General features: G+C 44.9%; 2 protein-coding genes across 4 annotated transcripts in view; both read left to right on the top strand.

The window, feature by feature from the left end:
• The window catches only part of clstn3 (calsyntenin 3), a 21,569-nt gene extending 18,481 nt beyond the window's left edge, over positions 1 to 3,088 (top strand). Inside the window, 3 exon segments of the mRNA XM_060064055.1 lie at positions 1 to 110; positions 374 to 558; positions 837 to 3,088. The exon segment at positions 1 to 110 is cut by the window's left edge and continues 26 nt beyond it. Of these exon segments, the coding sequence (XP_059920038.1) occupies positions 1 to 110; positions 374 to 558; positions 837 to 1,010 (469 nt within the window). The 3' untranslated portion in view covers positions 1,011 to 3,088.
• Positions 3,089 to 3,355: 267 nt separating this feature from the next.
• pex5 (peroxisomal biogenesis factor 5) lies at positions 3,356 to 18,598 on the top strand. Of its 3 annotated transcripts, none has more exons than XM_060064057.1 (16): positions 3,382 to 3,733; positions 5,254 to 5,404; positions 8,720 to 8,758; positions 8,908 to 9,025; positions 9,467 to 9,616; positions 9,994 to 10,078; positions 12,327 to 12,417; positions 12,757 to 12,879; positions 14,154 to 14,228; positions 14,692 to 14,811; positions 15,021 to 15,164; positions 15,347 to 15,417; positions 15,676 to 15,900; positions 16,321 to 16,486; positions 17,123 to 17,280; positions 17,409 to 18,598. In XM_060064057.1, the coding sequence occupies exons 2-16, from the start codon at positions 5,291 to 5,293 to the stop codon at positions 17,662 to 17,664; spliced, it is 1,935 nt and encodes a 644-aa protein (XP_059920040.1). In that variant the 5' UTR covers positions 3,382 to 3,733; positions 5,254 to 5,290; the 3' UTR covers positions 17,665 to 18,598. The 3 variants fall into 3 exon arrangements, with proteins under 3 accessions (XP_059920042.1, XP_059920040.1, XP_059920039.1); XM_060064056.1 differs by having other exon boundaries at positions 3,383 to 3,610; XM_060064059.1 differs by lacking the exon at positions 12,757 to 12,879 and having other exon boundaries at positions 3,356 to 3,610.
• The last annotated feature ends 87 nt before the right edge of the window (positions 18,599 to 18,685 follow it).

The raw sequence follows: 18,685 nt of genomic DNA on the forward strand, positions 1-18,685 counted from the left end.
CCTGTACCATCCATCACACCTGCTGGCCTCCCAGCAGCAGTTCCTCCATCCGTCTCAGCACTCTGGGGAGCTGAGTGGGCACAGCATGCCAAACCCACACCGCAACTCGGGTAATCCTGTTTACTGGATTTGTAATAATAATTAGTGCCATTGGGGGGCAGTGTAGACACCATCTACTTTCTCATATTCTGTAATAACAGCAGACCAATATGAATGTAAAATCTTTATTTTGCGGTTGCTGTCTTTCGAAAGAGTTAAATATAGAATATAACCAAAGTATAATATACATTTCTAATTACAAGCTTATTGTTGTGTTGGTATTATTTGGCCTTGTCAATATTCGTCCTCCATGACCTTCGGTTTCCTCTGACAGTGGTGCCAGGAGCTGCCACCGTCATCATCATGGTATGCGTGGGCTTCCTGGTCGTCATGGTGATACTTGGAGTGTTCCGAATCCGCTCCATCCATCGCCGTAGCGAGGGGGAAATAGGCGGAGCTAAGGAGGGCAGCAGCCAATGGGACGACTCAGCCCTCACCATTATCGTCAACCCAATGGAGGTGATTAGCCAATCAGTTCACTAGAAACATTCACCTAATCAACATCATCTTGTTTGGCTTCTGGACATTTGAAAGGAAAACCAAACCCTAAAAGAGCTTGATCAAATTTTTGATTAAAAGTGTTGCAGTGGGTTACATAGTAATAATGGACGCAAGTTACCCTGTATGAGTAAATGCGCACCATTGCATGAGTTATCTGTTATTGGATGTTTTGGGTTAACACATAACGTGTTAGAACAACATTCTAACTAATGTTTCTCCCCCCTCCCCCCCCCCAGTCCTTTGAGTCCCGTATGGGCATTGCAGCGGATACAGAAGGGGAGGGCGAGGAGGAAGAGGAGGAGGAGGAGGAAGAGGAGGAGGCCACGGACTCCCCCGACGATGCCGCCGGTGACGACCAGCGAATCATCGCCAAGAAAGACGGACGGGACGCCAACCCTCGTCGCTACTGAGCCCCCGCCCCCGCCGCCCCGATCTGGCGTTCTGTACCTCCCCACCAGTTCTTACATGAACCACCACAAGCGGCCCATCGCTGACACACGCTCAACTCGGTTAATATTGACAACGGCTGTCAACTCATGTTTAAGGAATGTATGCTTATAAACACTACGCACAACACAACTCTGTAGAACTCTATCCAGACCACACAAATCGCTATGTGTGAACTATAGCAAACGGGGCAGATGTTCACCACTTCAATGTTTTATGGCACAATGTATACAAAGTAAATGTTATTTACCTGCCTGACCAAAACCCACAGATATTGTACGTGGCGCACCAGTTCTACATCACCAGATGGTATTGTGTCTGTATAGTGTAATACAGGTTGAATGAAACTATTTTGTTTTTAAAGAAAAATGATTGTATATGTTTTAGTATTCACACAGAAGGAATATCCCTAGAAGATTAATATTGAGGCAATTCTTAAATAACTAAAAAAGGACACTCGCCTTTGAATATAATTTGAATTCTCTGCACTTGCATATCATGACTCTAGATGTATTTTGCACAATCCCCCCCTCCCCCCCCTCCCCCCCTCCCCCCCCTCCCCCCCTCCCTCGGCTACACATTCCTAATCTTCCAATTAGCCACTGAGTGATAAGATCATGAGCTCAAACAGTTGTGATCCTGTTGCTCGTGACGAGGTCAAGGTTCACCTGCTGGTTACTCTTCTGGACTCTTGGGACAGAGTTGATAGGATATGAACCGCCTAGCCTTCCTCTCTCCAACCTTTGGAACCTCCTCTGTAGCAGGGAGCTACGGAGGAGGGGGTATAACCCGTTGTGATACGCCTTGTGCTTCTGTTCTTGTCATCCACTGCAGATACGTTAAAGGTGGAAAATGGTTTGTTGGCGTTGAGAATGGTTGCGAATGATATCTAGACTTGTTGTGACGCTGGTGCAGGTTTGAGTAAGTTCTTGTGTACCCTGACCTCTGACCTCCTCCACCACGACCCCTGGGGAATGTGTTTAAACGGCTCGCCCATCACCTACTGCAAACTGATCCTCCTATGACATCACACATACACACACACACACACACACACACACACACACACTTCTGCATGCGAACACAAACAAACAAACACACACACACACATGCACACATGCACACACTTTAAAGCTAGCCCTGCTGTTTTAGAATGTCACCTCAGCTTGGGCAGTTTTGATTGTATTGATTGTAATGAATCTTCTGTACATACAATGATGAATATTATAATTATGATATGGATTTATATTTATTGCTGTTGTTCTTATTATCCCAGCCACTCGTTGTCTTTTCTGCAAGCTTTGGGCGGGGGCAGACTAGAACTTGCCTTCTTTAATGGTTTATAACAAGCAAGATACTTGGTCCATCTTTGATGCATGCACAGCTTCAGAAAATCGAGTTGAAGCTGATGATAATATTGACGGCAGAAATAAGGATAAGAATTCCTGGCTTGATGAGTGTCTATAATATAATTTGTGTGTTATATTGTTGTAATTCCCAAATCTGTCAATATCTGAATCTCAGAAAAAGAAGGGCACATCGTTGTGATAGCAAAGTACTTCACTCTCTTTTACTTCTGTCATGGTCACTCATCCACACAATATGTTTACGTCTCTCTTCCCTTCTCTCTCTCCTATCTTTTATACACTACCCCCCCACCCCCCGCTTCCAACTCATGACATGATATAACTTTGGTTCGATGAATGTACAACTGTGCTTTTCCTATCATTCCACCTTATCCCTTAATTTCCTCTCCTCTTTCTCCTCCTCCTCATCCGCACATCCCCTCTGTGTCTCTAGCTGTCTGTCTGTGTAGCATATCAGTGTGCAGTGCTAAACCTGTCGGTAAATGAAGCCTGTCGTTTATAAGTGTACTGTTAAGAATGGATAAACATTGCATTAATAACTTATATTATTACTATGTTACTAATGGAACATCATTATTGATATAAGAAAACATGGATTATGATGACTGATTGTTATTAGACTGTCAGCAAACATTACAAAATTCATAATAAAAATCTATATGAAGTCGTTATAAGCAGTGTTTATTTTAAGAACTGAGCTAATGGTCTTGAATAATATTACCAAAGAGGATAGAAAATTTCGGAAATAGACAGCAGGCCATCTGCTGTGGATGCTGGTGATCTTAGAGGTCAACGGTGATGGACGTTGTAGTCTTTACCAATGTATATATATTGTATCACCTTGTTACATTATTACTAAATAGTAATTACCTGACCTCAAAAATGAGCGTACGAGGACCAGACATTTTGCGCAGATCTGTTGCGCTGCTCGCGCCAGTGTTCCTCCCGCGCGACGCCCCGCCGCTGCGTAACGCTGTTGGAGAATGAAGCTATTGTACAGGACACACTCCGAGGAGGAAGAGCTGAGTAGGGCTGCTCGGGCCATGAAGGACGGAGGTAAATAGAGACGGCAGCAACACGCAGGAAGTCTGAAGTGTTTCTTGGACGTCGGAGCATTGGATGTGTCAACTTTTCGTGGTGAAAGACAGAGAAAAAGCAAGACAAAGACGAAGGACCAGAGGATAGTGGGATCAGCTGTAAGTGGGGAGATCAACACGCTACACGTCGATGCGTGCTTTTAATGTGCATGCTTTGGGAAATGGCTCGTCACTAGATCCACTGGCTAGCTGGTCAACATTGGGCCAGACGTATCTCAATAGGTATTCGCTGTATGATTTGTCTTTCTTCTTGTTTACTATTGTATCCACCTGACTAGCACTAGAAGCACGTAAGCTAACGAGGCTACTAGACATACGATGGCATGCATCCACCGCTAGCAAGGAGAGGTGAAGCCTCGTCTGCCGTGTGCTATGTGTATAAACAAAGCAGACCCGAGCAATCGTACACCAGGTGTGCTGTTTGCATGCAGTCGTATGACAAAAACTGCTCATATTTTCCTCATATTTTCCTTTACATTATTGACATGCTTGGCCATGCTTCATGCGTGCAGAGTGTGCACCTTCAAACACAGCTGCACGCTTGGTATTCCGATTTGTACTGCACAATAGGAATTAGATTTAGGTGAATTACATTGTCTGGAGTTTAATGTAAACAGGTGTCAATGTGATGATCGGCGGACCATCTGTGGTACTGTGTGTATTAATATCTATATAATCCTCTTATTGTAATCATACAGCAGCTGTCTGTGTCTCTGGAAAAAAAATAAGTCCTAAATCTATAGCCAAGTCATCGATGTGTATGTCTGGGTCACTGCAGACATCTATGGGACGTCTACTGTGGTTGCTGTATGTTAAAGTTGGTTTAACTTCAGCTCGTACCAGAAAGTGGATACCGAGGACATTGGACAACTGATGTCATGGTCCATTATATACAAATTCTCATTGTAGTCTGACGGGCCGGTTAGATAGGTTGAATAACCGACAGTGCATACCATTTGACCCACGGCTTACCCTTGGGGCTAGTGTAGATGTATAGGCTCAAAGGTCGATATTTCAGGGGCAGGTTACTACGGATATTATATTGTATCAAAACAATACTACGGATTACAAGTGAGTCAAGGAGGTATCCTAAACCCAAACACTCTGTCCATGCATGTTTATTTTCAAAATTCAATTTGATTGTACATAGTACTACTGTAGGCCTACTTCAAAAAATAAGTCATATTTTAGTGCAAATATTTGTTTGTGTTATTTGTAGACGTTAGGGTGTGTGTGTCTACATACTGCCTTGACTGAACACAGTGTTTGAGGGCAACATGACAGATTGAACTTCAATGTTTATGTGTATATCTGAGTTCACAGATCCTCCAGAGATTACAACCCCAATGGCCAGTTGGAGCTGTCCACAAAATAATGATTTTATATTACATTTATTCTGCAACTTTGTTTTCTGGCATTCAACCTTTTAAACTGGTTTAAAAAGTAAGAAAAAACGACAGATTTAATAATTGTTTGCTGCTAGTTGTCATAGAGTAATTTGTCTGCTGAACATAGTTTCATAGTAGACGGAATTTATAGGTTTAAATTACACTTTGTTTTTGGTTTGATGGAGTTTAGTTTAGTTGCATTGTGTCCTGCATCCTTATGCATATATTGGTGAATTATTGTTTCTGTCAAATACACATAGTAGTAATATTATTATGAGGATATTTTGGGGATGTCAAAGGAGTGGAATCAAAGTAAAGTAGTGACCGAATACATTTTCTTCCCTTACCTTATAGGTGGAACTGATTGGGTTTGCCTCATCCTTGTGTTGCCATGGCGATGCGGGAGCTGGTGGAGCCGGAATGCGGGGGAGCCAATCCCCTGATGAAGTTGACCAGTCACATGACCCAGGAAGGGGCTGCATGGAGACACCGGTCGACACCCACAGTAAGCAGTGCTCACATTCACAACCCGACTGCTAGGAATCGAGAATACATGAATATATATAGCACACTTTAAATACACTGTTGAACCTCTTTCCTTTTAATACTGAACTGAAGAGTTTTATATGTTAAATTAAATAGTTGTTTAATCTCATTGCTAAAGGCTGAATTGTCTTGACCATTTATTTTCTTGCTCTACACCAGGGATGTCAAATTCAAACTAACTAAACTTACCATGTGAATATAATCAGGGGCCAGACATTAATTACAGTGATTATCTTTTGATTAAAGAAAAATATAAATAGGATAGTAACCATTAAATAAACAATTATACATGCATGAAAAACTACAATATTTCTTTTCAATTGTTGGAGGATAACTCTACCAGCAAAAATGATTAATAAAGCAGAACAGTATTTATTTAATTATTATTATTGTAGGATCAATACGTCTAATTAGTGAAGCTCCAGCTTCCCTATATCCACAAAATATCCACAAAAGAAATCCACCGGACCACAACGTGAACCTTTAAAGGTTTACTTGTCAAACGCCAAATACAAAAATCCTTTTCCACAAGATGAGGTTATGATTAGAGGTAAGAGATAGAGAGAGAGGTCAAAAAACTGTGTTGCTCCACGCTTGTTATTCCTGACTGTCTGTCACAGGTAGTTAACACAGTAAAGTTCCTCTCACACTTCAAAATAAAGGAACTAAATGTGTGCAAACACCAAAAATAATGCAAGTGAATTTCAAAATAAAATTCGATATATTCAAAATGACCACACCATCTATTAAATTATTTCACTTATGAAAATCCAAACATCAAAAATATGAACTTAAATAAAGCAATTAGGCATTTAGGCTCCTACAATTATATTTATGGCACAGTTTGGATCACAGTACTTTTTTTCTTTTAGAGAACAAAAAATAAGGTCATGATTTTCAGAAAAACTGTTAAGCTAAAATAATCAAAAACAGCTAAATAATCAATGCAACAAGTCGTATCTCAAATTGCATGGCTTACTTTGGTTGCTTGAAAGGGCTCAACAATAGATGATGGCAAACCTAACCATAACTCTGACCAGACACTCTGTGCCTTGAGATGATCTCGTCTACTCTAGGACTAATGTCCTTTGCTATGGCTTCTTTCAATACCGAGGCGAGGTGCAGGTGTGTGAGGAGGGATCTGTGGGATGTTCAGTTCCATAAGAGAGGACACCTGTTCGCAGGAGTAGGTGCTTCTGAACACAGGATGCGGGCAGCGTGAAGGCCAAGCTGTGGCAATGATTCGGGAACGAGAAGTGCAAACTCAGCAGCCCCAACGGACTGGGACTGACTACCGTAACATTGCAATTCAATGAGTTCCTACTGCAAGTGCTGCAGTGTCAACATCAATTGAAAATGGATTGGCGAATTGAGATCTAGATTGAATTTCTGTGGTTCAAAATCAACGAATCTCATGCTGATCCCTCTTTGAGTGCGTTCAGTTGGTCAGCATAAACTTTGTTTAGTCAGGTTGGCATAGTGATTTTGTCACTGACTGACTGGCAAGTAGGAAAGTGAGACAAGTTTCCTTGGCGCATCTGGCCCTTCCAGAGACGCAGTTTGATTTGAGGTCCCTTGACTGAGTCTCATATTTCAGTGATCAGCTGCTTTCGACCCTGCAGTTTAACATTCAGGGCATTGCGGTGCTCCATTACATCACACCTAAACACCAGGTCACTCAGCCACTTTCCGTCCTCAAGCTTTGGGAGTACCTTTTGGTTTGATTACCATGAAACAATCTATCTCGATGCGGGTTTCATAAAATCTTTGCAATACTTTCCCCAGACTCAACTAGCGCTTGTGGCATCCGTGTGGCATAGCACATCCTCGTGCCATACCACATTGTATGTTATGACTGTTATGACATGTCCCATAGCCAACGCCTTTCCACACAGAGCTCCCTGGTGGATGATACAGTGGTAGGCTGTCATGTTTTCTTTCGTGTGCCCAATCTTCTCTTGAACCGACCAAACCACAGACTTCCTCCCGCACAGCGCAGGTGCACCATCCGTTGTACCGTCCGTTGTCAGACCAACACGTTTATTCCACTGCAGTTAGGTTTCGTTTATGCACCACTCCACCCCATCCAAAAGATCCTCAGTGATGGAAAACTGAGGATCCACCGCCCGGATGAATTGGAAAGGCAGGGCAGTGACTGTTCTGTTTGTACTCTCATCTCCAGCCAGTGAATATGAAACAAATTCCTTGGCTTCAGCTGGATCTGTAGAGCCAGGTCAAACACTGGACTACCCACGTTAATTCGAGGGAGGTTTATCTTGACAAAGGCCTGCTCTTTGTCAGGGAATGCAACATCACACACCCTTTCAATTCCATCTTAAATAAACTCTCCCTATGTGAACACTCTTGCTATGTCCTCCGCTATTATGAAGCATGCTGCCGCAGCTCCCTCACCCTGACTCAGGGTCCCTGAGTAAACATGTTCTGCTGTTGTTGAAGGTTGCGTTTTACTTATTTTATTTTGTGCTTCCGCTGATCCATGTCCATGTTGCAATAATGCTCATGGTTAGTTTTGAAATGCCTCCGAAGGTTAAACTCTTTGAAAACCGCCAATGACTCTTGACAAACGACACATTGGCTTTTGTTTGATTTCTCAGATTTCTTGAAATAGTCAATATTAATTATCCACATTTTATTTTTTTGGCCATTGTTAGTGCTAGCGACCTTTGGAAAGGCAGACAGCATGTAGGTGGTTGGTATTGTTTAGGTAGCCTAGTCTGCCTTTGTTTATGCTCTGGTAAAAGTGTGAGTGGAGCATTTCAGTGTTCCTCGGTGGATCAGTCAATGTATTGCTGCTTTAGCCCTCACATTCCATCTTGGTGCCCAGGAATGTATCCGTTGTCACTTCACTTGCTGCAACCTTCTCAACAGGCTTCAATAGCTCTCTTGCTCTAAGAGGATAACTTTAAATATCACTTCAAGACCTTCAGACATGATCTTACTTGATAACTCATTTGCATGTATAGCGGATTACCAGTAAATGAATTAGGTTATTAGGTAATGGAAATAATCAAATCAATTAGTTTCTAATAGCAACCATTGTGACTACCGTTGGAAGAAGGACCAACTTGTATAGGACCATACATTTATAACAGCATCTTAAAGAAATGCATATCCATTTAGCTATACAAAATGTGAATGTTGCCTGTTGATGTAGGTTGCTCGATCAACACATTATAACAGGGATTGGGCAGATGTCAGCCCACGAATCAATCACTGTTAACACTATAATGATCTTCTCCTCCTCGTCTCTCAGATTCCCCCAACACCCATCGAAATCGCCACTGAAGAAGAGGTCAGTGCACTAGAGTCCCTTTACTTCATTGATGAGGAATGACCCTCATGCTGTTCATGTTAATTAAGTCATCCTAATGCATTGACGGTCACCAATTTATATCCAAGCAATCATGTCGCATTCAAGGGTTGTTTTATTTTTTCCTCCAGCTGGTGAATGAGTTCATGCAGGCCCCACCAAGGCCTCCCCAGACCTTTGACATGGGCCAGTTGCTGGAGGAGATGCAGCAGATAGACCAGCAGAGCTACCGACAGGCTCCACAGAGAGGTAATGCTGATGGCTTCTTTATCCGAGCCCTTGTCTGACTTTGATGAACCGAACCAGCCCCAGTTCAGTTTTTAAGCCCTTCTCCCTAATACCCATTATTCCTGCCATTTAATTTTGGATTCTAAGTAAAGTGTACAAGCTCCCTGTTAATCCATGTTGCTAAAAGACAATGCTTTATTTGGCAATTTGTATTTGAGATTAAAGTAAAATTCTGTGTAAAATTGTAGTTTTTGAGTATAAAGGAACAACATGGATTTTCAAGTATGACCATAGACCTAATGAGTGATAGTCTATTAGTCTTCTTTTCCCATTTCATGGACGATTTGTGTTTACCTTTTTTATTAAGTTTTTCATTCCAAAAGTGTATACCAGGGGCTTAACCTGTACTGGTCTGCACCCCTCCGAGAGTTAGTTCAACGTGGCTGTCATCATACGTTGCAGCTCCTGGGGTAGCAGCGTTGGCCCTGTCCGGCGACTGGGCGTCCGAGTTCCTGTCAGGCGGTGACTCCGCCTCCGCGGCCTCAGGGATGGCCGTGCTCGGTGACGCGTCAGACGCTGACTGGACCAGAGAGTTCATCGCCGAAGCCGCAGGTAGCCTTGTGTTCATTACACTATTAGTTCTGTTTCATATTTCGACCTTTCCATCTTTTGCGTTTCCTTTTTCCCCCCAAAACGTCCCATTTTGTCATTCCCTGCTGGTATTCCCACCTGGGAATGCACGCAAATGTCTCCATGAATGAGGACAGCTGGCGGTCCGGGGCGGTCGGGCAGATACACATCGGACCAGGACACGAGCGCTCTAAAAATAGTGCTACTCATTTCATGCTGATGGACTTTGGGTCCAAAGAGTTCTCAGGATTTTTTACACACATACGTCACAGCCAAGCTGACCCGGTAACAGCCTCTCTTTGAGCGTGTGTTTTGGATGCATGGAGAGATGTGGACTGCAGTCTGTCTTTTGCCTGCAGATCCCGGGCGCTGGGCAGAGGAGTACCTGGAGCAGTCGGAGGAGAAGCTGTGGCTGGGAGACCTTGGAGACAAGGACCAGGCGTGGTGAGGAGGGTTCAGCCGGAGATACAGTACTGTAATGTGGGCTTCATTATGGGTGCAGAGTAGAGCTTAGATCGGGCCCAGAAAATCAAGCCCGACCTGGCCCGAGCCCGTGCACGTTCTGTCCGAGCCCCGGCCCGACCCGATACATTAACTGTAATTATGATGAGCCCGGGCCCGATTTCAACCCGACATGTTTTTTTATACATATGTAACTTTGTACACATTTGTTACTAGGCCTACTCTGCTAAATATATATGTAAGGGATAATGTATAGAACGCCGGTCATTATCGGGAAAATAAGCCCCGACATGGCGAACAGTACACTGACGCGCAGCGAAGGTATCTTGCTCGCCCTGGAGGGGCTTATTTTCGATAATGACCGGCGACGTTCTATACATTATCCCGCTTATTACACGGCTACTTGCCAAAACGAAAAAAAAACTTCACATGGTGTGTCTTTTTACAATTTATTCGTTACCAGCATTCGTAGTGTTGATCAGCAGAGAAATAATTTGTCCGCAAAGACGGTGACGTCGCTTAGCAACGCAAGACGCTGGGGTTGACAAGTCACCAGACTACAACCCATTCAAGTGAACGATGCGTTCCACGGCATTGAGAAGATCCATGAAATAAAGGCCTATAATATTTCTGTTTATGGCATAGATTTCTCCTCAGATTAGGCCAATAAACCAATGATAAAAAATAAAAACGCTCGATCAAAGGCCCGGCCCGACCTGGCCCGAGGACAGTGGTGGGAAATATCGGCCCGACCCCGGCAGAGAATCTAAACTCTAGTGCAGAGCAGCCTGCCTCTACATGTGTTTGTTATGAGGTGTTTTCAGCCCTTTCTCTAGAGAGTCTGGGCTTCCGCGGTAAGCAGTTGATTTGATGCCTGGCCTTGACAGACAACACATCCATTCACTCAGATTAACGAAACGCCCCCGAAAGAGCCAGCTCATCAACGCAGTGTTTTCAGATTATGGTCGGAAGAATGACGAACACGGCCCACGTCTCTCCATCTGAGGAACATCCAACTGTGCGCATTTATGTCTGTGTTTAATTGCTGTTCTGCTAAACCGGATGCTATGGCTGCATCGATAGGGAAGTCTTATACGAGCTGAAGCTGGATAAGGAAACGCTCTCTGCAGCAGTACTTCCCAATCCTTTCCAAACCTTTGCGCCTCTTTTTACAGTGATTCATTCTCCGATCCACCCAACCAAAAAACATGCAAAACACCTGTTGAATGTCCTAGGTACCGAACTGTGTGTAATGCCGCTGTCCACGTCCATGATCACCCTGATCTGATACCAGCTTCGTTGTCTCGTTAGATAAAGGGCTGCAGCAAATAAGCTATATATGAATTGTATCTGGGGCGGATTCTAATGTTTTGTGACAGGTTTTAGAATGAAATGTGTGTATGTGGTTGAAAGATAAAGCTCATCAGGCAAGGCCTAAAAAAAAAAAAAGTTTGGTTCCTGTTGGTTGTCAGTTGAGGTCATGGGTAGGTAGGGAATTTATTTTATTTTTTTATTTTATTTTTTCCAGCGGCAGCGAATGATAGGTAGGTTGTTTTCATTTAAAAACGAGAAAATTCGCTCATCCTTGTACAGAATGAAGAGGTGCTGTACCAAAACGTGATTATAGTTTGCATAAATAATTTGGGTCGCACATAAATTGACAGGGTCGGTCGGAAACCGGAACCAAACAAAAATTTTTTTTAGGCCCAATTATTAAATGAGCGGAGTCGGCAAGCCACCTTGCCTGACGTCTCTCTTGCATCATCATCTAAAACCCGCCTCCTATAAAAACGGCAGCCTCGGATTGGTCTGTCTGTCAGCCGGACAGACAAGAGATCAACAAGAGAGCTTTACAAGGAAATAATAATTTCCCTACCAGGGCTCGCTCTTTTCAGGCAATGTGCAGAGTGCTTATCTGTGGTAAAAGCAGAGAGATATGACGAGGATGTCGCATCAAAGATTTGACCCTGAGAGTGGTGTCAGGGAGTTGATGCTTTCAGGGATAGAGAATACATTTTTGAGCCTATGACGCAATTTATATCTCTCTTGGATAATAGTCTAACAGGAGTTATGCCTGAATACCTTTTTCAGAAACATCAGTCAATACACAACATTTGGCTACATTTCTATTTTCTTTATGTCAACAATGACACGTTGAGCTCAGAAGTGTACTGAACAAAGAAGTCTGAAAAGTTTGACCATTTACCCCTTTTCTCTCCTCATCTGATAGGGCGAAAGAGTACCAACCAGGAGAAGAGTTGAAGCAAACAGCCAATGAGCTCGTCTCAAAGGTTGACGACCCCAAGTTGCAGAACACAGAGGTAAGCTGTGGGCTCTCTGTGTTCCTAGAAACACACCACTGTTTACTTTTTACTTTCACGTGTCTTTTTTGTTATTTTACATTACCGTCTCCGTAATCCTTACTTGTTTGTCGTAAACAGGTCCGGAAATCTCTGTGCTTTTTGTACCGTTTTCCCTCCCCATTCTCAGACAAGCCTCTGGTTTGGTTACATGTGGATTAAAAGGAGTGTGAACACGCTTGATGAACACAATGTAAAAACCAGTCGTGGTGTCTCAGAAGAACCGACCTTTGGTGCTGGGAAACGGTCGACCATTCTGATGTGGGTTGTCTGTCTGTTTCCGTTGTTGTCGTTGTGTAGTTCCTGCGGTTCATTAGGCAGATTGGCGAGGGCAGTGTGACTGTGGAGAACAAAGCAGACAAACAGCACACAGATAAATCTCAGGCCAAGGAGGCTCAGCACTGGGCCTCCAACCTCAACCAGGTACGGCCCCAGTCCCCCTGAGCACGGGCGGGATGGATTCCACTGGGGATGCACCAAGCAAGGCCTATTTTCTGCTCTCACTCTTCTTGCAACCATCGCCCTGTGAATCATCGACTCCCTGCTCGATGTAAGAGTGTCATGTTATCTGCCAACGTAACTCCGAAGCAGCAGCTGTTTTCTCTTCTTCGTAATATGAATATCTTAATGCAAACACACAGCTGTTACGCACACGATTCCACACACGTAAACGTCTTTGTTATAGGATAATATAGGATTCACCTGGTTTGAAACATGCCTTTTAACATTCATTTGGTTTTTATACGTTTAAACATACACTATTACGTTTCTCAACATTCCCCTGCAGTTTTCCCCAAATCAGTTCTGCATATGATCAAGGAACCGATTGACAAAATTCAGTATTTTTATTCAAGAAGAGAAAAAGATTTCAAGCTAAAAGCTTCTCTTTTGAACTGTCACATCTACTCTTCCCCGTCCTTGTCGACCCGCCTTGTTTGACCCTTTGCGCTTACCATTCCCTCAATTAACAACAACAACCACAACCGCCTATGATCCGCTCCTAAACCAAAACCTTCCTGCCCGCTCAAACACCCCTTCCTTATAACCTCCCCAACCTGCCGTCTCTCCTCGCTGCTCCTTACGTCATCCTAGTTCTTGAAGGAGAGTGGGGGAGGCAGTCTTCCCATGGAGACCCCGGAGTGGAGTGAGAAGACTGAGAAAGCTAAGGCTAAACAGGCCCAGCACTGGGCCAAGGTCGTCAGGCAGGTATGGCCGATGGCGGGCGTGGCCATGCCATGCAGGGCGGCTTTGCAACCAGTGGTTGCGATGGCCTTGTGATATCAGAGGATGTTTACTTCTTCAGCCGCAGCTACAGTCATGTCGTCGTGACCTTTGTGGGAGTTTGTATTTTTAATACAAAAAACCCAAACGTAAGGAAAAGGCATTCAGCATTGAAGTGTGCTGCTGATTGGGTAACCATCTTAAAGATAAGCTACAGGAACTGTAAGGTGGCTGGCCATCGCACTTCACCGCACATGTTGGACTAATAGTGTTCACTTCATCTGCTTTCTATTTTTGCTTGGTTTTCTTTCTCCTTTTTCTTCTTCTTCTTCTTCTTCTTCCCTTTCATTCCAGCCACTTCATATATATATTTGCTCTCTCATTTCACTGTGAAGTCGTTTGCTGAAATACAGTTCATAATATCAAGTGAAAGATGGGCTCCAGCCAACCGCCCCTATCTCTCTGTCCCGTCTTAGGTGTCGGCTGAGGCCTGGGTGGATGAGTTTGCTACGTCGGGGCCAGATTTCCAGCAGGCTAAAGCTGCGGTAGAGGTAAGAGGAGACTCGAGAACAAGGGGGAAAAACTCAAACTCTAATGGGAAAGCTGTATTGATTTTCAGGGCATCCGTGGCTTCAAGGTTGGAAAAGGAGGCACTTTGTTACTGAGTAGTAGTTTTAGATTTCGCACTGTCTACTTGGCAGTTTTGGGGGAGGTGATGTATTTAATTGATTGTAAAGCGTGGCGGTGTTGGATGCTACATGGGGAACACAAAAGAGATCATCATCTAAAAATATCTGTGACTGTAAACGGATATTGTTTGCAGATTTAGGTCAGTAATATAAGATAAAACAAGAATGAATTATACAGAATGCAGTTTCAAAGTATACACAGCGAATCCTGCCTGCTGAAACGGGGGCATGTAGAAGCAGCCATTGAATAAAGTTTCAAATTTCGAATGAATACTGAGACACCGCCGTGGGCGAGTCATGGACCGGTTTGGTGTTGTCTCATCAGAGCGACGTGGACTTCTGGGAGAAGCTGCAGCAGGAGTGGGAGGAGATGGCGAAGAGGGACGCAGAGAGCCACCCCTGGTTGTCTGACTTCGACCAGCTCCTCAGCACCAGCTACGACAAGGTAGGAGAGCTTCACCCGTCAGTACCACTCACTGTGTATTGTTTTAAATGTCTCCTAGAACCACTGTTTTGGGAAATTAAATTTTCACCTTTATACTTTCATCCCAGTGTGACATCCTCCAACACATGGTATGACAAGCGACAATGTGTCAAGAACACTTGTTGCCTTGGAGAGGAGATTGTCACGTTGCCTTCACTTGGCTGTTCCAGGGTTACCAGTTTGAGGAGGACAACCCCTACCTGAGCCACCAGGACCCCCTCTCGGAGGGGCTGAAGAGGATGGAGGCGGGGGACATCCCTGGGGCCGTACGCTTGTTTGAAAGCGCTGTGCGGAAGGAACCAGAGAACCAGCTGGTGAGACTCTAGATGGCGCTGTGGGACTCCTTACTTTATGACTTCCTAAAACAATCTGGATTATTGATTAAATAATCACGTGAAATGAGAAATTAATTGAATTGAATTTAACCACTTGTAGTATGTCATATGTCATTTGATTTGAGGGAAGGACAAGGTTCAAGTGTAATTGTCTGCTTCAGGCGTGGCAATATCTGGGAACCTGTCAGGCTGAGAACGAGCAAGAATTTGCTGCCATCAGTGCCCTCCGCAGGTATGGAGTCAGAATGACAACAACATAAAATATTGCTCTGGATATATATTGTTTTATTTACTTTATTCAAAGAAGATTGTTCATGCTGTTTCAATAGTATTGTATTCATGTGTAATCATGGAATTCTTCACTTACTTAGAAGAACTTACTTGTGGCCCTGTCTGTATCCAAGTATTCTGCATGGATACACTCTGAAAAATGTGTTAACCTGTACTATGCTCTCTTATGACAAGGTCTTTCTATCCTCTCCTCCGCCAGATGCATAGAGCTGAAGAAGGACAACCTGACCGCTCTCATGGCTCTGGCCGTCAGCTTCACCAACGAGTCACTGCACAGGCAGGCCTGTGAGAGCCTCCTTGATTGGCTGAGACACAACCCAAAGTACCGCTCTGTGCAGGAGCAGAGCGAGCGGGAGCGGAGGGAGAGGGACGGAGCCCAGGAGCAGGAGTTGCGGAGGGAGAGGTTCGGCTCCCTGCTGCCCGAGTGAGTACCACTGGGTTGGATCAGGTCTTGACACGGCCCACACCTGCCAACCAAACCATTGTTTTGATGGACAATGCAAAGCCAACAGCAACACACATCCACTGGTCGAGTGGGAAAGCAAACATGGAAGCCATGGAAGGGGGGTTGGATTCCCACATGCTGAGAAGGATGGCATTCATGGTATTGTAAGACGCTTTGGATAAAGTGGTGGTTGACTCCTGGGCCAAGAATTCTGTGTTGGAACCCCAGTTCCCTAACCTGGGGTTCCCTAACCCTCTTTAATGACACAGTTCTGAAAAAGTTGCCTGGGCTTAATAACTAATTGGTATATACGTATATTGTATGGAACTAAATAGTATGTAACTGATCAAAGCTGCCACCAAAAGGAATATGAACCGGTGTCTTTGGTCCTTCCCCCAGGTCCCTGTTCACGGAGGTCCAGTCCATGTTCCTCCGAGCCGCTAACGCCGACCCTGCGCGGGTGGACCCCCAGCTGCAGTGTGGCCTGGGGGTCCTCTTCAACCTGAGTGGAGAGTACGACAAGGCTGTGGACTGCTTCACCGCCGCCCTCTCCGTCACGCCCCAGGTCCGAGCCTATCACAGTATAGGATTCATTGATTTATAAACATGTTCAAACCCAGGGTCCAAAATGAACACCTGCCATTAGCTCACGGTGGGCCTATTGAACAACCAGGGTTGCATAGTAAAACAATTGGCCAGTAGCAGCTTGGCCCTAGATTCTTCTTCTCCAGTAGGTGGAGAGGACTGCTTTGTTCAATCATTTCGGACCCCAGGGTTCCTAACAGCTGTCAGTAGGTGTGGCACAGCGCAATTTGAGTCGACAGGAACCAATGATTGACTATTTCTGAAGCACTTTCCCCTCCACTAAGCTTTTGTGGGAAGCCCTGGACCCTGTAGACCCAAATCCTTCTGGTAAAGTGAGCTCCAAAACGAGAGAAATAAACAGCGAAACAGCGAGACCCTGTTCAATATTATTTATTGTTATTTTATTGCTCTGTGCAAGTCACCAAGCGATCCAATGTTTTTAATTGGAGAAGTGACAGAAGATGGGCACACTGTGACCCTATTCATTTTCAGATGGGTGTCGTGGCCCCGCCCCTAAACCCCCCCCCCCTCATTCTCTAATCTAGCTCCCTGCCTTCTCAAACAAACCGTCTGTTTGACTCTCCTTCTCATTGGTCTGACGCCTCTGGTGCTCCAGGACTACCTGCTCTGGAACAAGCTGGGCGCCACGCTGGCCAACAGCAGCCGCTCAGAGGAGGCCGTGGCCGCCTACAGGACGGCCCTGGAACTGCAGCCCGGGTTCATCCGCAGCCGCTACAACCTGGGAATCAGCTGTGTCAACTTAGGGGCACACAGGTGAGCTTGACGACGCGTGTTCACATTCGGGAACTCAAAAACATAACAAAAGAGTATGTTATTCAATATTGCATTGACTTAGAAAACAAACATTACCTGACCGTCGACACTTCCACTGTCCTCCACAGGGAGGCGGTGGAGCACTTCCTGGAGGCCCTGTCACTGCAGCGCCATGCGTCGTCGGGGGCAGCGGGGGCGGGCGCCACGCCGCGGCCCGTGGGCTCGGCTGCCAGCGTGATGTCGGACAACATCTGGTCCACGCTGCGCATGGCGCTGAGCATGATGGGGGAGAGCGGGCTGTACTCGGCCGCAGACAACAGGGACTTGGACACGCTGCTGGCCCACTTCTGCCAGCGAGAGGGGGAGGGCGGGGGGCCCGAATGAGGCCGGGCCTGGGCGGGAGGGGGCGGGATCGGGCTTATAGAGTGCGAGTGTATTTTGTATGGAGAGCGATGTCATGCGGAGGTGGTGGACGAAGAGTGACGGAGAATGGAGGAGGAGTGCTGGTCAAGGGCGGGTGGTGAAGGATGAGGAGGGATGGTGTCCCTACGTCAAGAATAGGTGGAGGAGAAGGTGAAGAAGGAGTACTTGCCTAAGGTGTGTCCTCCACCTCCCAGAGACTTCAGAACGACACACGGTGACACGATAGTACTAGGCAGAACCTCCAGTATTGTAATTGTTCTCGACCTCCATCGAGGCTTGCAACCAGCAGCTGAGACTCACTGGGCCTTTTCATTTTTATTTGTTGTTTAGTTCCACAGGAGACGCTTGTTCATCCTCCAGTCACACTGATCGGAAACATATTTCATTAATGGAACTGAATGTCCATATCAATTGGTCTAAAAAAATGAATGGGTGTGCCTGTTTGTGTGTGTGTGCGTGTGTGTGTGTTCTTGGTGACTGCTAAATTAAGTTAACTCTACCCATCCGTATATCTGTTTGGTACTCCATTACTGGGATCCTCCGAACATCAAATGAAAGGTGTTTTAGGTGCTCAGTGCAAGACTGCGTTGGTCGGGCAGGCACATTTGTTTGGAAGGGCTGGAATCTTTTTTTTTTTTAAGAAGGGAGGAAAAACAAGGAACAGACTAACATTGATCATTGTAGTAAATGCGCATGTGTGGGTGGGTGGAGCTCACATTTGAAAACATGTCATTTGCCTCTTTCTCAATGTTCTTGTAAAGCAATTTCGCTTCTGGTAAAATAATTGCTTAATGCCACATTGTGTATTGTATCATAATTATTGCACTATTATTGATTTTGAAGCGATTTACCCTGACTGTAATGTTTAATATGCAGCAATAAAGCTTAGATTTCATGTTTTGTTTGTCTTACTTTCTCCCCTATGTTATGCTTACCTTCCACTAAATTGTTAGTTTATGTTTATTACGTGTGTGTGCGTATG

This window comes from Gadus macrocephalus, chromosome 11 (assembly GCF_031168955.1).
Source record: "Gadus macrocephalus chromosome 11, ASM3116895v1".
NCBI lineage: Eukaryota > Metazoa > Chordata > Actinopteri > Gadiformes > Gadidae > Gadus > Gadus macrocephalus.

Coding starts and splice junctions, on each gene's coding strand:
- pex5 (XM_060064057.1), top strand. CDS start 5,291: ATGGCGATGCGGGAGCTGGTGGAGCCGGAATGCGGGGGAGCCAATCCC. Junction 12,418..12,756: donor CCAAGTTGCAGAACACAGAG/GTAAGCTGTGGG, acceptor GTCGTTGTGTAG/TTCCTGCGGTTCATTAGGCA. Junction 15,165..15,346: donor AGGAACCAGAGAACCAGCTG/GTGAGACTCTAG, acceptor TGTCTGCTTCAG/GCGTGGCAATATCTGGGAAC.